This window comes from Schistocerca piceifrons, chromosome 2, assembly GCF_021461385.2.
Source record: "Schistocerca piceifrons isolate TAMUIC-IGC-003096 chromosome 2, iqSchPice1.1, whole genome shotgun sequence".
In the NCBI taxonomy this organism is placed as follows: Eukaryota; Metazoa; Arthropoda; class Insecta; order Orthoptera; family Acrididae; genus Schistocerca; species Schistocerca piceifrons.
The window spans coordinates 165,103,880-165,124,272 of record NC_060139.1 but is presented as its reverse complement, the minus strand read 5'-3'; the positions used below and the strand labels follow the sequence as shown (position 1 = coordinate 165,124,272).

Sequence of the window (20,393 nt, the reverse complement as noted above, 5' to 3'; positions counted from 1 at the left end):
TGACCACAGTAACAACTCGTTTCAACAGGTCCATCCAATACTTTACTTCTGTCTCAAGCTGAGATGCTAATATCCTATCTATTCTCCCCGTGATTTGTCCTCTATTTTTAAAGTTAACGGACATTTCCTACATTCAGCTGAATGTTCATGGGCAGCTAATCGGGAGTGATCGTTTTTCCAGACATAAGTCCCAAGTTCAATTTCGCAAACTGTGATGTTGCAATAAACAATAAACATGTGAAACAAAGTACACTATCCCTGCTTTGAGAGTAAACTAAAACGGACTTAGTTGTTTTTCGCCATTCTTTTTGGTTCTGTTAAACCAGCCTTTACTTACCTTGTAAAGTCAGTATTTATATTGCCTGCATCATGAATCACTGTTATCACAATCCGTATTCTGTGCCACCATGTTTACTCATATGATCTCGAAGGAATTCATTTATTATCCATTACGTTGAATTACTATCATCATTGCGTTATACACGTCATTTCGGTTAACTGAAATTATTTTTTTCCGTCATTATTACTGTTTTTAACATCGGAAACGCCTGACTCAGATAAACCAAACGCTGCACTATTTTAGAAATCGTTCACCGCATTATCATACTCCACAGTACTACACCCTGACGTTTACAGACTCGAGTTCGAGCTGTAACTAAGTGCTGTGTTTCATTCTTAGATAGGACCGCGAGTTTTGCATTCATTTTCACAATTTTCGCTTTCTTTTTTTCTTCCTATTTCGCGAGTTTCCGGTACCGAGAACATCTTACTGTTCTCCAAATGTCATTAATTTTAAGTAATACTAAAATAATTCGATACTTATCTTTGTACCTGATGATGGCGTATTGGCCGAAAATCGGTTTGTGAAATAAATAATAAACACTGTAGTATATTACGCCACTGTTGTGTGTGATTTATTTCGTAACGCATAAAATATGAATCAGAAACTAAAACTAGACAACAGCACTCTTCACAAATTAAACTAAACTGACACTAGAGTAGCTTGCTGTTAGATTGACTGGTGGCAGTTTCTTTGAATTTGAAGTTGCGAGTAGTCATTGTTGAGTGTCGACACTGGCTGCTGCTATGATATTTCTAACGGCATCTCTAATCATAAAGCTTAGATGCAAGCAACGAGATTTGCCTTCCTAACGTATACCAGAGGAGAAGGCACGACATTGAATAAGGCGAATAATGGTCACATTGACACGACATAGCGTCATTACTTAAACAAAACCTGTGCTTTTCCTTATATGGATATGGAGTCTGCTCTTTCGGACATGTCCGAAAGAACAGACACCATATCCATATAAGTATATAGTTCTGACAATACCGGCCTTGACCTTCTTCTTCTGTGCGGATGCATACATATTCCCCGAACTCTTACCCGACTTGGCAAGAATGTCTTCCACGAGTAATGAGTGTGTTGGGGTGGGACACTACGAATGTAGTGTGTGGACATACAAAGTGAGAATGTGGGTCTGGCGGGAAGCGTGCGCAAAATAGTCCCTGCAGTCACACTAACCACTGTGCCCTCGTTGGCTGAGATGGATGTACTCGCTTCGGCGGTACATATACTAAAATTGGAACGATACAGAGAAGAATAGCACGGCTCCTGCGCGACGATGACATGCAAAATCGTGAAGCTTTCCACATTCGCCGGCACGGTAGCTCAGCGTGTTCGGCCAAAGAAGTGGTTGGCTTCTGTAATAAAAGAAACTGAGTAAAAGGATCAACAACGAACTTCAACGGATGTCGTGTGACGTCCGCAACGACCTAACACAACGATCAACAACGAATAAAATGGAAAAAAAAGATGGACAAAGCGTCTGTCATGTAAGCAGGAGATCCCGGGTTCGATCCCTGGCTCTGTCACACATTTTCACCTGTCCCCGTTGATATATATCAACGCCTGTGAGCAGCTGAAGGTATAATATAATTCTAATTTCTGTGCTTTTCCCGTCGCCTGACCGACCGGTCATGAAATTGGAGCTGACTGGCGCCAATGTTATTCATATCCATTTCATTGAGAGTTAAGCTCGCATTCTCTTTTCTTTTTTTAAAAGAACAGTAACAGCTTATAAGCCCCCCCCCCCCTTAAAATCTGCCACCTCTTAACCCTAGAAATACACATCTCTGAAATTGTCACATGAACAGTACACAAGGCCACAGTGACACTCAATTATATCCTGGAGAAACTGCCTGAATGTACAATATTTTCTAACGAAATTAGACTCTCATATGTGAAACTCATTTTGTTTCACGTCTGGTATGTACTTTTTCAATCAACATTAGTATTAAAGCATCCAGAATTCGAGGTAAAGATAAAACTGTCTTGGAAGCTTTTCAGTGTTGAAACTTGAAACTGACACGGCTTTAATGATTTTAGTTGCAGTTTAATTAGGTGAAGATGCAGTTCCTTTAATGAAATGCAGCTGGCTGGTGTGGCCGAGCGGTTCTAGGCACTTCATTCTGGAACCGCGTGACCGCTACGTCGCAGGTTCGAATCCTGCCTCGGGCATGGATGTGTGTAATGTCCTTAGGTTAGTTAGGTTTAAGTAGTTCTAAGTTCTAGGGGACTGATGACCACAGATGTTCAAATGGCTCAAATGTCTCTGAGCACTATGGGACTTAACATCTGAGGTCATCAGTCCCCTAGAACTTAGAACTACTTAAACCTAACTAACCTTAGGACATCACGCACATCCATGCCCGAGGCAGGATTCGAACCTAGGACCGTAGCAGTTGCGCGGTTCCGGACTGAAGCGCCTAGAACCGCTCGGCCACCGCGGCCGGCGCCTCAGATGTTAAGTACCATAGTGTTCAGAGCCATTTGAACCATTTTTTAATGAACTGCATATATTACACACATTGAGATGTTCTCAGTTATTCATAAATCCGTTCATTCATTGTTTCCGCACTCTTGAACAATGGACTACAAAGTTATTAAGAGCTGGCCGGCCTCTTCTTTTAGGGACTGTTGTGTTTTAACAGTGTCCTTTCTCATCGTGGACAATCGTATTTTCTTCATCGCTGTCAGAAAATTCGGCAGACTGATCAGTTTCAGCATTGTCCATAAATGCTGCGGAGTATCACCTTCAGAATTACTTTCATTAGGAAAGTCACTTATGTCGCTTTCACGATTGGGTTCTGCTGACAATGCTTCCCGTATACCACCTACCGATTTCTGCCACATTAATTCGACATCAGTGTCTCACATCTTCGAACATCCACCATCTGCTGGGTATCATTCAGGACTGAATTTACATTTGTTGTAGCGTGTGCACAGTAGCAAACAAAAATCTGCAGGGTCAGACTGACCCAGGCCACACTTGTAGGGTTACGAACCGCCCCATAGTTAGTGATGAGAACAACCGATTAATTTGTTTGTTTGAAAAGAGTCGACTCATTCCGTTGTAGTTATACAGGTATACAGGGTGCGCTTCAACCGCACGCGAGGTATGTGTCGGACGTACATCATATTGGAAGTACATCGCCATTCTGTCATGCAGTGAACCACCTTGTAGTAACATCGGTAGAACATTACGTAGGAAATCAGCATACATTGCACCATTTAGATTGCCAATGGGGCCCAATTATCTTTCCTCCCATAATGCCGCACCATACATTAACCCGCGAAGGTCGCTAATGTTCCACTTGTCGCAGCCATCGTGGATTTTCCGTTGCCCAATAGTGCATATTATGCCGGTTTACGTTACCGCTGTTGGTGAATGACGCTTCGTCGCTAAAAGAACGCATGTAAAAAATCTGTCATCGTCCCGTAATTTCGCTTGTGCCCAGTGGCAGAACTGTACACGATGTTCAAAGTCGTCGTCGCCATGCAATTCCTGATGCATAGAAATATGGTACGGGGGCGATCGATGTTGATGTAGCATTCTCAACACCGACATTTTTGAGATTCCTGATCTCGCGCAATTTGTCTGCAACTGATGTGCGGATTAACCGCGACAGAAGCTAAAGCACCTACTTGTTCATCATCATTTGTTGCAGATCGTGGTTGACGTTTCACACATGGTTGAACACTTCCTGTTTCCTTAAATAACGTTACTATCCAGCGAACGGTCCGGACACTTGGATGATGTCGTCCAGGATACCGAGCAGCAAACATAGTACACGCCCGTTGGGCATTTTGATCACAATATCCATACATCAACACGATGTCGACCTTTTCCGCAATTGGTAAACGGTCCATTTTAACACGGTACAATGTATCACGAGGCAAATACCGTCCGCGCTGGCGGAATGTTAGGTGATACCACGTACTTATACGTTTGTGACTATTACAGCTCCATCTATCACGAAGCGAAAAATGTGGTCCAACTAAAACATTCATATTTCTTTACGTACTAAACGATTATGTAATAAAAATGGGGGTTCCTGTTTTTAAAAACGCAGTTGAAATAAGTTTGACCTACGGCAGTGCCATCTAGCGGGCCAACCACAGCGCCATCTGGTTTCCCCCTTCAAGCTAGACGACTTTCGTTCTTTGTATTTTTTTCTTTTGTGGTTTATTTCGTGAGATATTTGGCCCGGTCACTATCAATGGACCACCCACCAAATCGGTTGAATTATTCATTCATTCTTTTGAGTGAAACTTATCTGTGGGAGCAACCGAATTAAAACAATCGATTTAGTCGGCTGGACTACTCATTCGTTGTTTCGAGTGAAACCAGTCTGCGGGAGCACCCGCATGAAAACAATCTATCAGTTGATTGTTGTTTTACGTGTCGGTTGGATTATTATTTATTTAGTTTTTTAGAGTGTAAGCAGTCAGTGGCAGCAATCGAATGAAAAGTTTCGACACCGTTGTAGCTTTGCATAGTGACTGAAAAATTCATTCTTTCTTTTGAAGTGAAAACAGAGATTAATTTTTCTGTTGGTTGAATCACTTACTCATTCTTTTAACTGAAACTTCTCTTTAGTTTTCTAGCTGACCGACCCATCCATTCATTTTTCTGACTGAAACCAGCCTGCAATACTTTAATCAGCAGAACTAAGAAAATGCTACATCATACTGACAGAGGGTGGTCCTAAGTGAAGATATGCCAAAGTTAACATATGCAGTATACATGTTCATTTAATTATGAACTGAGTGGAGTAATTTTTCTTTTCATCATTAAAAACTGATTCATATACTGTTGAGGGTTAAACTTTGCCATGAATTCGTGACTAATTAACCTGACGTATCACTGCGGTAGGCCTGACATCACATAAATTGCCGACCCCAGGCAAAAACTTCGAAAACCGTGACTTGTGGGTCAAATCGGATTACTTTCCCGGACACAAACAGTCTGCATACGATAAGTCGGCCGATGGGCACGATGTTCCGCGGGGAGCGGTGACATGTGAGTAGGGGGGGGGGGGGGGGCGATGTTTCCTTGCTCGTGTTTCAGTGCTAACAATGACAGCGGGTGCGCGCCTCCTGCAGAACAGGAGATATAAATTACACATGAGGGTAACAAGGATTTGTGAAAGCGCGTTATAGAGACGTTCATATTCAGATGTAGTACTAATTTGTTGTAACTAAATTGAACATAAATGAAATCAGTTTTATACAGCTCAATGAGTAGAAGGCAAATGACATTTAAGATATTCAGTAGCCTGGCGGGCGGCGCGGCGTCGCGGTATGTACGATCACCCACTGTCGTCGGCCTCCCATTGTCTCAAGAAAGAAGGATGGAAAATACAGGATGTTCCAAAACTGTCTTTACGACTTTTATCACATATATTACAGAAACGGGGATAGATAGAAAAGTTCGGTTTTTGGCATAATATTTGTACACATCTAAGGTTTGTAACATTCCAGGCTTATGGTTACCGCTGCTGAGTTATGTATTACTAGATCAATACTCTTATATCTCCGTCTAAAATTATACTCAGTTACTTTTCGATAATAGGAAAAAGTCTTTTAGAAGAATAATAGCAATACCAAACAATAGTAGTTACAATACCCTTTGTACCATAAACAATCAAAATCAGATTCAGGAAATTAGTATATGGAAAATGTTTATATTATATTTCGTTCTCATCATCTGTAAATGGTAGGAATTAACTCTCAGGCCTAATTAAAAAAATACACATAACTTATCGTTTAGCATTGTTATAATGCTTATTTCTAGTATTTCAATATTAATGTGATTTTTATGTGTTTAGAAAATGTCTTAAACTTGTTCTAGCAAAGTAGGGAATATTATAGCGTGTTTGATAATGTTGTTAAACTTTTCATGTTATAAATTATGTTCCGCATTATTATAACCAGTAGTACATTGTAGGAAGAGCATAAATACTCGGCCTCGAGTATTGTTATGGCAGATGAGTGTTGGACCCACTAGAGGACAGATCTGTGCGTACAGTTGACATAAGTTCTTGGTGCATGATTCAGGTTTGGATTTACAACAGAGCAACTCGTGGGTTGGACATAATCTAAAATAGCATATTAGAACAGTGCAGTGACGGATTATTTCGGATTGTTAAACAGTTTGATTTAATATCGCAAAAGGCAGAATGATAAGTGACTTTATATTCGTACTTTGTTGAGTACTAGTGTTGAACTATGCAATGGACCTCACACCCGCATTTCTATCAGATTACTGCATCTGGACTATTTAATATCGCTATTGTAGTATGTACTACCATCGGTTAGCTGTAGTAGTAACAACGAGGCTTATTACAGCAAATATTGATCAAGAGCTAATAAGATGCAGGTTTTGAAGTGAATAAATCTACACACTTACTTTACTTCAGTTGTGGCCTATATCATTGTAGTGAAATCCATTATGGTATCCTGTATTTATTGAAAAAGCATATTTTCGCTCATCTACGTAGTCGTCGAGGGACACCGAAGGCAATATATTCACAGGTATTTAAACCATTTTTAACTACTCACCAACCGGTGGGACGTTACAGGTTCTAGTAGTCGCTTAACAGGATCCATGTGTTAAGGTGACCAATTTTTCTAGAGCCAAGTTTTTGACATATTAAAAATTTTTATATTACAAAAAAGCCTGTACTGAAAGTAATAAATACAAACTATCACTTTAATTCGTTACAAAAGTCCATTACTTTATATTTTATTAGTACATTCTAACACGAAGGAGTGCGAGCAGCCATATAATATTTATGAATGCGGTGCATTTTCTTCAGCATGTCTGTATTCTTCAACTGCCTTACGAAAATGTTGAATTCAAGTTTCATAATAATTCAACCTAGCCACTAACATTGCTTTTACTGTTTCTGTAAAAAATTGTGTTTTGTCATTGCTCCGTATAATACTCATTTGGGAAAACACGCTTGCAGTAACAGCATACCGATAGAGGCGAGATGAACATACAATTCAAGATAAATCGTTTCATAATTGTTAAATCCGGGACAAATAGGAGTCCTGAGATGCTGTTGAAAAAATTCTGGGCAGAGCTAGAAAAGTCGTGACTGTCACGAGAAAAGGGGGGACGGATGGTCAACTTAAATGTGTGCGCCGTCTGTAGCACACAGGTTATCTAAGCGATATTCCACGTCCAGCGTAGGATGTCCTCATTAAAGTGTGCTGTTGCTGCTCTGATGCGAGCTCACAGTTAGTACGAGCCCCGGCCGAAGAAAAAAATGTAATGGGATTCCTCAGGACATGGGTGTCAGACCTGGACTGTACAAACCATTCCACGCAGTGTACCAACTGCTGGAGGGTGGTCAGTGAATAGCTAACATGGGAAAATAAGAAAAAAAACCAGCTTCAGGTGTGCGTGAACCTTACGCCGCAAACCGGACCTTTCTATCTATTCACGTTTCTAACATATACGTGATCAAAGTGGTATATGCATAGGACAGTGGCTAAGCGTGCTTGCCATTGCGTTTCTAGTAGACTAAAACGAAGAAACTATCTATAGTTAGGTCTTCCTTTAATGAATTTTATTCAAGGTTTATTACAATCCATAGTTAGGTTTTCCTTTAGTGAATTTTATTCAAGGTTTATTACAATCCATTTCAAATCAATCGAATTTCCGCAGGCACGAGAAAAGGTCCAGGTTTACCTCGGACAGTTGTATAAAAATCCATACAGCACGTCTCTGCACGACTTCAAAAGCAGAACCAAACCGGGGAAATCCAGACGTATTGCAGCCTAGTTGAGGGTGCAAAGGTGAGCACAATGGATCCCTTAAGGATATATGAAGAAGAAAGGAACCTTGCCTCCTTTTAGCGACAGTTTGCTTTCCGTTTTATAGGCAACATATGATGATGTGCACCAACGCAATATCATTTGAATATTCAGCAATTTATATGTATGTAAGGTAAATATTTTATACAGAAATCTACGTCAGTAGCTACATATTCACGCCGCTCGTTTTCAGTTTTACAACTAATGTCATAGCTATTAAAAATTCACATGCACAGATTTTCTGGGCTTTCTGTACGGCGTTAGGAATCTGTATCACGCTAGGAGAGATTATTTAATTTTATTAGTCCATTTTAAAACCATGTTATATTAAAGAGTTTTTCTATTTGAATAGTTATTCTCTGCTTTTTAGTCTTATTTGTGTGAAATTTTTCAGTTGATTTCAAACAGTTTGACGAGATAACAGCAAGATATACGGTAAACTTCAGGTTTATTTCAGTTTATGTTCAAATCAATGTATTGCTTCCTCATAGGCATATCTCACGAAAAGATCGCGAATGTAAAAACAAGAGAGAATAGAGCTGACAGGGAAGCTTAGCAGCAGTGGTTCTTAAGTGCGAAACATTCGCCATTGGGACAAGAAAACAGGGAAATGGCAGTGGTACACCAATCACGTACTCTCCACCATGCGCCAGAAAAAACGTGTTAATATTGCATTGTCATCTATTTATAAGCTAAATTGAAAGTTTCAAGTCTATAGCTTATGACAAAGTTAGTTCAAGATCAGTTGCAAAATTTGTACCGAGCAGATGAGGTACCTTCCGCTACACACCAGACTCGAAAGAGAATTAATATGGCAGTCAAACCTAATTCTCACAACAAGTGCCAACTCTTCGCCACAAACCAGAGAAAAAAGCGATTGCATTGTCATCCAGTTCCGAGTTGAGAGTTTCAGGTCTATAGCTTATCAGTAAGTCAATTTAAAATCAATTGCAAAATTTGTACCAACAGAGACAGACAGACCGAAAAACAAAGCACCCTCCGCCACACACCAGATTCGAAAGCGAGTTATTATTACAGTATCATCCAGTTCAGAGCTACTTTGAAAGTTGGAAGTCGCTAGCTTATCGGCAAACTAGTTTAAAACCAATTGAAAATTTGTACCGAAAAAAGGACAAAAAACTGACCTAATAAAAGCATGTTAAAAAGTGATTGTTCATTTATATATACAGAAACGTACAATGCAGCACCAGATATTAAACTCTTAAAACCAACCAAAAATTAATATTTAATCCCACAAGTACGAAAATTAGTATTTCAGTAAGTAAATACATATATTTGGGATTTACTTTAGTTTTAGGAATATACTCTTTATTCATATCTCCGTGAAATAAGATAATTTATTTGTGTTTAAAAAAGCTATCGACACTTGTCATGTTTCAGGTATAACTTAAAGACTGAAAAAGTATTAAATAAAATCATTCAGATCCCGTGTGAAAACATTCATATAACGGCCGCAACCGACGGAGACTTGTTTCAGTCGGTTATCTCGCAGTGAATGAAACCACTTAGACACGATGAGTGAGCAGCTAAGATTAGTTTCATACGCTTGTGAAATTCGACTGCAAAAACCGGCTGAATGAAAAAAACAATCGACTAACCAATCGTTTGTTAAAAACAGTCAATCGCCCCATCACTAGCCCTAGGCAGCCGCCTAGACTGCCTAGGCCTAAATTCACCTTTGCCCACAACATAGGTAATCTTCAGATACATATGAGTATTACTGCGAAGCGTAGCTTCTGAATAGGGAAAGAATTCAGAGTTGGGTGTGAATCCTCGTTCCACTGCCAAGCTGCGCTTCGCAATGTTATTCACGCGTATTTGAAGATGATCTGTGTTAGGGGTGTAATTAGGCTGTCGAAATGAAGGAGGAATAACAGATATCTTAGAAGAAGGTAGGATCAAGAAATCTGAACCAAACCTTCAACATAGCTTATTCAATTTTTATTCTTTTCTGAGATACAGCTGATAACAGAGATAAGTTTTCATTCCTCATGTTGTTACCCAAGTTGCTATGAGTTTACTCAAATCGTGAAGTGGTACTTGCGATTATACAATTAAAATTTTTGACTTTGATCGGGGTTTCCTGGATAATTCTAGAGTATCGCTTCAAGTGTGCTGTATTTATTTTCACATGCTAAGTATGAAGATAAGGAACTTGTGTACGGGTTTTGTAACGGAAACGAGGCTGTAGAGAATTTATGGTAAACATGAGTATTCAGACCGTAGGTCATGTGCTCTTGCATTAGGGGCGTCACGGTGATTTCAGGAAAATGGTAATTTAGTTTATTTTCCTTTCTGAAGCAAGGAACTAAGTGCGCGCTAGAAGTGACGTCTAACGGGCTGGCAAGTAAATGTTGTTACTATGGTAGTCGAAACTTACTATGTGACTTGTTTGTTTTTATTAACAATCAGTGTGAAGATGAGTTTTGTCGAAGGCAGATCGTTTATAATTGTTCTTTGTCATCTGTGACTTGTGTGTCTTTGCCAACAACAGGGATCATATTTTTTAATGTGATTAAGAAAAGTGACATTTCAATAGTGTCAAGTCGTTTTTAGAGACACGAATAGACAAAACTGCAGGTAGTACGACAGTAGTTCGATTATGAGTATACTGCTGTTCGAAAAGAAGAAGGACCACAGTGTGTCGTTCGCATCAAAGTACTAGTTACTAAGAGCATGCTTCCTAAAGAAATAAAACTACCTTTGTAGTCGAATCTCAGTAGTCTGGTAAGCAAACCACAACAATATTTCTCTCATAGCTAAAAGTAATAGAAGAAAGAAAACAACCTTTCACTAAACACGCTACGTTTCCTACAAAGGCATTTCTTCCTTCTTACAAAGTTTCCTACCATACAGCAAAGAGCAAGAAGCCTCCATATTTTACTAGCTACTCTGGACACGGTCTTTGAGTCAACTGACAAGTTACCAACAAGTGGGCATTTATCAGACATTATTAGTCGAATATTCGATATGGTTGACAACAGTAAAGACCAGTTGCTTGAAAAATTCGAAGGTATTGGTGGCTTCGCTATCACTTTGATGAAGCTACAGACAGCCATGACGAGCTGCATCTAATTACTTACGAGCGGTTTATATATAACAACAAATCTATTGAACTTCTTCTTTTCTACGAAAAATAACACTTGGAACTAAAGCAACAGATATCTTTCAAATAGTACACTTTTTTGTGCAAGTAAACAATACTAACTGGAAACTCGTGATGGTGTGTGTACAGAAGGAGGTTACTATGGGTGGCTGTTACACTAAATTGTAAGCTCTGATTTGTGAAGACGTTCCTGTCGCTATTTGTACACACTGTTTTATTCACCGAGGATCAATGAGAGCAAAAAGCTTGGCTTCTGCCCTTCATGAGGTCCTCTAATCTGCGCTCGAGGTGGTAGACTTTATTAAAAAGGGGCCATTTAAATCGAGATACATTGCCGGAAAAAAGTAATACACGTGGAAAGAAGACGTCAGTTTTTATCCGAATTCGGCATATGCCATCTGGGGTATAGTAGATGTACTGATAACGGTTTCATCGTCGTTCGCCAACAGACATCGTAGTGGGATAGCTAACAGAGCGTCATGTGTATCCACACTTTAACAGGGAATGCTCACAGCCTGAAGGCTCAGTGTTGTGCAAACGTGTGAAGCACGCAGGCCAAGGAGACGAATTCGTGCTTCCTACAGCCGGCTGAGCGAGTTGTAAACGGGTCAAATTGTGATATGGTCCTTTCGGAGAAGTGCCACATAAGCTACACACGCTGTGTCTGTGGTCACGTGAACATTCTCACACCTGTAGATGAACTCGACGTCCATGGAGCACAGAGACCCGCTATTATCGTCGTACTGTAAGGGCAGCAGTGGCAGATTATACAGCAATGGCTACCACAGCACAGATAAGAGGGGTTATGGGCTCAGACGTGTCGGCACGAATCGGTTATTAGCAGTGGGACTAGAGACACGCTCACCTCCGTCTTCCAGTCACGCAGCAGCATCGACGCGCGGCTCGACAATGCCGTGATCCGCAGCGATGAAAGCAGATTCTATTTGCATGCAAGTGATCGTCGTCTGCCAACGGCCTTGCCGCAGAGGTAACACCGGTTCCCGTCAGACCACCCAAGTTAAGCGCTGTCGAGCTGGGCTAGCACTTGGATGGGTGACCATCCGGTCTGCCGAGTGCTGTTGGCAAGCGGGGTGCACTCAACCCTTGTGAGGAAAACTGAGGAGCTACTTGATTGAGAAGCAGCGGCTCTGGTCTCGGAAACTGACATACGGCAGGGAGAGCGGTGTGCTGACCACATGCCCCGCCATATCCGCATCCAGTGACGCCTGTGGGCCGAGGATGACAGTCGGTGCCTTTGGGCCTTCATGGCCTGTGCGGCAGGAGTTTAGTTTTGTTAGATGGTCATCTGGGCTTACGATGCAGACCTGATGACGACTGTCTCTTAGAGTGCAATCGTCCAAGCCACACTGGCCCCTACCCAGGCCTTATGGTCCGGGGTGCTACAACTCTCGATCACTATTGTTGTTTCTGGGGGGGGGGGGGGGGGGGAGGACGCTAAACAGCGCTCCGTGCGCATAGAAAGTTGTTATACCCGTCCTTTCACCGTTATCGTAACAGGGAGGTAATGTGTTGTTTCAACAGGATACTGCTTGCCTATACATTGCCCATGAGACTCAACGTGCTCTGAAAGATGTATAGCAACTTCCCTGGCCAGCACGATCTCTGAACTTACCTCCTGTTGAGCGCATGCAGGATATGAGGGGACGAGAAGTGACTCGTACGACTCGTCAACCTTCAAATCTTCCACAACTACGTGAACAGATCGAGCTACATTGGTATAACGTATCCAAGGACAGTATTTGTCATCTGTACGATCGACTGGTTGCCAGAGTCAGCACCTACACTACCGCCCGTGGAGGCTACATCATGTTACAGTATGGGTGTTTCAGCATGGGTCGATACCGGTGTCTCAGAACTGCTTGGGCTATTGATCTGTAAATGTACTCATTCGTATACTCCATATATACTCCTGCAATATTAAATCTTGAGTGAATGGGAAACCTCTTATAGAGTGTACTAACGTTCTGTCGCAGTGCATTTTCAGAAAATGTGAGTTTACCCTCAATTTATTTCAGTAACTCTCACTCACTTTCATGTGTAAATGGCTAGAAATTGGTGTATGTACTCAGGACTGTATTTTGTTCTTTCCTTGTGTAAAAGAAACATATGAATTCCGAAAAAATCATAGACAGTGATTTTGTTTTGAAGCTGAAGTAGCTTTGTGACGTCTTTGAAGAACTCTATTATTCGAATATATGGTTTTAAGGTAATGAGGCCACCATTCTACAATTGGCAGAAGAATTTCACCCTCGAGAAGGAAATTGCTATTGTGGAAGAAAATGTTAAACGATAAATACTCGTATATACATGCGTTTTCACTACACTCGACAGGTTAGCCGAGCGCGCAAACCTGTGAAGTGTCATTTGGTGTCACGTGTGTTTTACATGACTGGCTACAGTAATGGTGTTCGCTTTCTTTATTCAGACATTGAACCCAAAAAGTTGTGATATTTTGTACTATCGGTTTTACACGGCTTATAACAGTGCAACAAAGAGAGTGCTTCATCTACATCTACATCTACATTGATACTCCGCAAGCCACCCAACGGTGTGTGGCGGAGGGCACTTTACGTGCCACTGTCATTACCTCCCTTTCCTGTTCCAGTCGCGTACGGTTCGCGGGAAGAACGACTGTCTGAAAGCCTCCGTGCGCGCTCTAATCTCTCTAATTTTACATTCGTGATCTCCTCGGGAAGTATAAGTAGGGGGAAGCAATATATTCGATACCTCATCCAGAAACGCACCCTCTCGAAACCTGGCGAGCAAGCTACACCGCGATGCAGAGCGCCTCTCTTGCAGAGTCTGCCACTTGAGTTTATTAAACATCTCCGTAACGCTATCACGGTTACCAAATAACCCAGTGACGAAACGCGCCGCTCTTCTTTGGATCTTCTCTATCTCCTCCGTCAACCCGACCTGGTACGGATCCCACACTGCTGAGCAATACTCAAGTATAGGTCGAACGAGTGTTTTGTAAGCCACCTCCTTTGTTGATGGACTACATTTTCTAAGCACTCTCCCAATGAATCTCAACCTGGTACCCGCCTTACCAACAATTAGTTTTATATGATCATTCCACTTCAAATCGTTCCGTACGCATACTCCCAGATATTTTACAGAAGTAACTGCTACCAGTGTTTGTTCCGCTATCATATAATCATACAATAAAGGATCCTTCTTTCTATGTATTCGCAATACATTACATTTGTCTATGTTAAGGGTCAGTTGCCACTCCCTGCACCAAGTGCCTATCCGCTGCAGATCTTCCTGTATTTCGCTACAATTTTCTAATGCAGCAACTTCTCTGTACACTACAGCATCATCCGCGAAAAGCCGCATGGAACTTCCGACACTATCTACTAAGTCATTTATATATATTGTGAAAAGCAATGGTCCCATAACACTCCCCTGTGGCACGCCAGAGGTTACTTTAACGTCTGTAGACGTCTCTCCATTGATAACAACATGCTGTGTTCTGTTTGCCAAAAACTCCTCAATCCAGCCACACAGCTGGTCTGATGTTCCGTAGGCTCTTACTTTGCTTATCAGGCGACAGTGCGGAACTGTATCGAACGCCTTCCGGAAGTCAAGAAAAATAGCATCTACCTGGGAGCCTGTATCTAATATTTTCTGGGTCTCATGAACAAATAAGGCGAGTTGGGTCTCACACGATCGCTGTTTCCGGAATCCATGTTGATTCCTACATAGTAGATTCTGGGTTTCCAGAAATGACATGATACGCGAGCAAAAAACATGTTCTAAAATTCTACAAGAGATCGACGTAAGAGATATGGGTCTATAGTTTTGCGCATCTGCTCGACGACCCTTCTTGAAGACTGGGACTATCTGTGCTCTTTTCCAATCATTTGGAACCCTCCGTTCCTCTAGAGACTTGCGGTACACGGCTGTTAGAAGGGGGGCAAGTTCTTTCGCGTACTCTGTGTAGAATCGAACTGGTATCCCGTCAGGTCCAGTGGACTTTCCTCTATTGAGTGATTCCAGTTGCTTTTCTATTCCTTGGACACTTATTTCGATGCTTGAAGAGCATGCGGATCGAACTAGTTCCACTCAAAGACAAGAGAGTGAACATCCTCGAGCCTGTGCAAAAGCAGTAAAGCTCTTCGACACAGCGACGGAGAAAAAAGACTTGCTTGAACGACTTGCAAATAAAATACAGATGCATTATTACATGAGACGGCAGCATTCACTCGTCCCATCTCAGTATGATGACAAAGATTCTGTTATGAAGAGTTTCTTTACCGAGCGACACTGGAAAGAAGAAACTTCAAATGCACTCGAGATACTCGTTGTTTGGGCTGCAGTTCCAGGATTAGCGTTCTCTCTTGTTTGCAAAAGAAACGAAAATCATTTACAGGCACATAACGTTTTAAGTATCATTATGAATCAGCTCGAGAAACATTTACAGTTCATTACAAATCCAGTTATGCCGTTGACATTAGTGGAAACAGTGTCGCTAGTTGTCAGTAGATACCTCCCCGCAGGACAGCTGCTGTTCTTAAATAGTAAACTCCTGAAAGAATTTGAAAAACAACTCGAAAGTGAATTATTTTCTAAATAAATTTAATATTTGTGCACTTTTTGAAAAAAAAAAAAAAAAAGCGCGCTAACGCGTTACTTCCTGGACTCGGGTATGCGCGCCGGCCACGGATCGAATCCGCCCAGAGCATGGACGACGAGGGCCGGTGTGCTGGCCAGCCTGGATATGGTTTTTATGCGGTTTTTCACATCCCCCTATATGAAGAACGGGCTGGTCCCCGCGTCCCGCCTCAGTTACACGGCTCGCAGACATCTGAACATCTTTCGCACTATTCCATGGATTACACTAGTCGCAGACAGCTGGGGTACACTAATTCCTTCCCAGGGGGGGTACGGGGTGGCGGCAGGAAGTGCATCCGGCCAATTCTTCAACTAACATTGCCACATCCGATTAACAATGCCGACCCTTTGTATCCGCGGGAAAAACGGCGCAAGCAAAGCAAAAGCACATGTGTTTTCCCTACTCCTCACGCTGTTTGGGAAGACATTGTCTTTCAGTTGAGTGAAGAATTGAAGTTTATATTTAGGATCATTTAATTGAGCTCAGTGATTACTATCAGAAGTACTTTCCAGACCAAGTTGATGAACACAGCTTGATCAAAGATCTTTTCAGTAGGCGTGTGTTTATGTTCAGATCAAATCAGCCGTGGACCCAGAAAGCTTGAAAACCACTGAGGTAGAACGATGTCTATAATCTAGCAAGTGAAATGGGTGATTTAATCGAGTTGTTTGTTGATTATTATACTTCTCTAGAATAAAGTGTTCTTAGAGTAGAGAAGACTTAAGTTTGAACTATTACAACTGCTGATTCAGGAATTACTAATAATATTTGTCCAATAGCATACAGAGAAATTAACAGTCCAGGTTTAGAGTGTGTATTCGTGTTATCGCTAAACTGAGTGAAACTAGTGCTGTGTGGAGGAGTCGTATATGATCTGAACATGCAGACGGACGGAGTGTGAATGAAGAAGGAACCATAATTCAGATGATAGGGCGTAGTCCTTCAAGAAGCAGACGCAGAAATTGTAAACCTATGGATATTTCACTTACGTGCATATGATGGCCATTACGTAAGCAGTACCTATGCTTATTTACATCGACTTAAACATCTTCCAGAACGAAATGAATGCAGACGGCAGGAATTATTTGGAGATGCGACAAGAAGCCGTGCAGAAAGCATACGACCACAAGATATGTATACCTGATACAGTGCTGCACATATGCTGAATAGGTCACTTAGTAAAACGTCAACAACTGACGCATTAATGACTTCATATCTGACTAATATTTGATGATGCGACATCCTGAAACGCGTAATATTAGTCATTCATTCACCGGCACAGCCGTTTTACTAAGCGACCTATTCAGCATTTGTAATGTACTGTCCCCATTGGAATTACGCTCTTGGCTAATTGCGAATCGCCATGTTATTCCATTAATACTGATGAAGTACTTTCACTCATGACCTTATCAGTATATCTAGTAAATCTCATCGGTGGTCCAACGAAAACCCACGCGTTTTTGTCGATACACACTTTCAAGAACGCTTCTGTGTAAAGGTCTGGTGTGCTATTACATATCGACAGTTCATTGGAATTGTTGTGCTAACGCAACATCTTATAGCGAGCCCTTATCTACACTTCCTGGAGAACGGGCTTCTAGCATTATTATTGTAGAAGAGGATCTTTAGGCTGCGAGGATGGGTATATTCTTTCAGCGTGAAAGCGCTGTTCGAGAGTTGAACGATAGTGTGAAAGTGGTTCGATGAACTCTCTGGCAGGTACTTAATTGTGAATTGCAGAGTATGCATACACACGTAGATGCCGACAGATGATTAATTTGAAAGTAAAATACTTCGTAGTCTTATTTGTAAGTTATGTCATTAATGTAACGTATACTACAATACTCTTGTGAAGCAGAAAATATTTGATCTGAGGAATATCCGCAACTGAGGAACACATATTGCCAGTAATTTCTAATTATGCTTGACCGGTTTAGAGACCTAAAGCTTCATCTTCAGGTGCCACCAAGTACTCGTAACTGTGGAAACATAAATGTGTGGCGGTCGGGCCAGTTACTCATTCGCATCAGACAACAGCATGGAGCACAGGACTACGAGTCGCGATACCCGACTTGACAGCACGACACAGAAGTGACCATAGCTCTGGCAACATATTGGCAAGTGGCTGTTAGTACCATGTTGCCAGGCCGTGTGTCACAAGCATTTGACAGTCACATGCCCCTCTGTTACTCATTACAATAGTTCCTGCTTTGGCCAAAATCAATATAACTATGTTTTTGCGGTAAAATATTGATTTACGCTGTGTCAATCATGTCGTTATGGAAGCAATGTACATGGACGTTATTTGAACATTTTAAAAGCCTGGTTATTCGATTCATATTGGCAGTCTACAACGCATAAAATTACTATAGACAGCTGAAGAGCGAGCATGGAAATAAGAAGTAATGGAAAATTCACAACACGATTATTATAGACGACATTAGGTATTATATGTGCATGTGAAGTGTAAATGGATGTGAACCATTGAAAAAAACGCATATTAGAGTGAAAAATATAACTGCCCCAATATCGACCAAATTAACATGCTAACGAGAATGCACAATTGGTCAAACTTAGTTATGTTCATTCCCGGATGGTAATTTCCTAACATGTTCCTTTTGCAACAACTGTAAACTAGTTTACTTTCATTAAGAAAATCTGTGTGGGCGCTTTCTCAACACGTGCCTAAAGACCGCAACTTTGGCTTGGATTCTGCCATAAGAACTTTAGTGAATGTTTGTGAGTAACCATCCATTTAGAATATAGGTCGCAAGTCACCTGAAGTACCAAGCGAATCCATCTTCCGCAAAAATTTAATTCTGGAAGCCACTATGTCGTTGCGTTCAAGTAGAAACCGTCTATCGTCATTCGGATGCTTGTATTTAAAACCTACATCGTTTAATATGTTTCTCATAGAGCCAGGAGAGCCGGTAAAATTTATTTTTCAATTAAATTTTCTCGAAATATTTCTGATATTGAATGTTCGCCACTGTCGTAAAACTCATAGACTGTCCGAATGACAACGTGTTTATCAAAATCGCATGGCTTGGTTAAGTGCTGTGTTGTTAATTATTTTTCCTTGCAGAACTGAACGTCGGGGATTGTCCCCCACGTCATGCGCGCAGCATGGCTCTTAAGCCAACGTCACAAATAGCCTGGTCGGCAGCAATACTTTTTTTCTTATAGTAATTGTTTTTTTCCTTAACATATCATTGTATTTCTTGATATCATCATTATTCGTTACGTCTGCCGTCCGCAATGAGATTGCATACAGATGCAAACATTTCACCACCGTTGTCCACAATTAATTTTAATTATTCATAGACACTGTGCATTACGGATTTGCTTTGCCGCCTAAAATCAGTTGCCTTTTTCAGTCGCCGTCTTCTTCCCGTCGAAGTGCATCTTGCTGAAGTTGTTTTGAAACTCGACCCACTTAGCACAAAAAAATGGCTCTGAGCACTATAGGACTTAACTTCTGAGGTCATCAGTCCCCTAGAGCTTAGAAGTACACTCCTGGAAATTGAAATAAGAACACCGTGAATTCATTGTCCCAGGAAGGGGAAACTTTATTGACACATTCCTGGGGTCAGATACATCACATGATCACACTGACAGAACCACAGGCACATAGACACAGGCAACAGAGCATGCACAATGTCGGCACTAGTACAGTGTATATCCACCTTTCGCTGCAATGCAGGCTGCTATTCTCCCATGGAGACGATCGTAGAGATGCTGGATGTAGTCCTGTGGAACGGCTTGCCATGCCATTTCCACCTGGCGCCTCAGTTGGACCAGCGTTCGTGCTGGACGTGCAGACCGCGTGAGACGACGATTCATCCAGTCCCAAACATGCTCAATGGGGGACAGATCCGGAGATCTTGCTGGCCAGGGTAGTTGACTTACACCTTCTAGAGCACGTTGGGTGGCACGGGATACATGCGGACGTGCATTGTCCTGTTGGAACAGCAAGTTCCCTTGCCGGTCTAGGAATGGTAGAACGATGGTTTCGATGACGGTTTGGATGTACCATGCACTATTCAGTGTCCCCTCGACGATCACCAGTGGTGTACGGACAGTGTAGGAGATCGCTCCCCACACCATGATGCCGGGTGTTGGCCCTGTGTGCCTCGGTCGTATGAAGTCCTGATTGTGGCGCTCACCTGCACGGCGCCAAACACGCATACGAGCATCATTGGCACCAAGGCAGAAGCGACTCTTATCGCTGAAGACGACACGTCTCCATTCGTCCCTCCATTCACGCCTGTCGCGACACCACTGGAGGCGGGCTGCACGATGTTGGGGCGTGAGCGGAAGACGGCCTAACGGTGTGCGGGACCGTAGCCCAGCTTCATGGAGACGGTTGCGAATGGTCCTCGCCGATACCCCAGGAGCAACAGTGTCCCTAATTTGCTGGGAAGTGGCGGTGCGGTCCCCTACGGCACTGCGTAGTA

The 20,393-nt window shown here is 41.9% G+C and overlaps 1 protein-coding gene, 1 non-coding gene and 1 pseudogene across 2 annotated transcripts in view; 2 read left to right on the top strand and 1 right to left on the bottom strand.

Moving 5' to 3' along the window:
• LOC124775218 overlaps positions 1-20,393 on the bottom strand; it is a 385,130-nt gene that overhangs the window by 266,397 nt on the left and 98,340 nt on the right. Inside the window, exon 4 of the mRNA XM_047250056.1 lies at positions 3,229-3,240. Within this exon, the coding sequence (XP_047106012.1) occupies positions 3,229-3,240 (12 nt within the window). The remainder of the gene's footprint in view (positions 1-3,228; positions 3,241-20,393) is intronic.
• On the top strand, positions 1,554-1,660 carry LOC124778157. Its single transcript, XR_007015869.1, has one exon. It is a non-coding gene; the product is annotated as a U6 spliceosomal RNA (small nuclear RNA).
• LOC124778293 lies at positions 12,265-12,382 on the top strand (annotated as a pseudogene).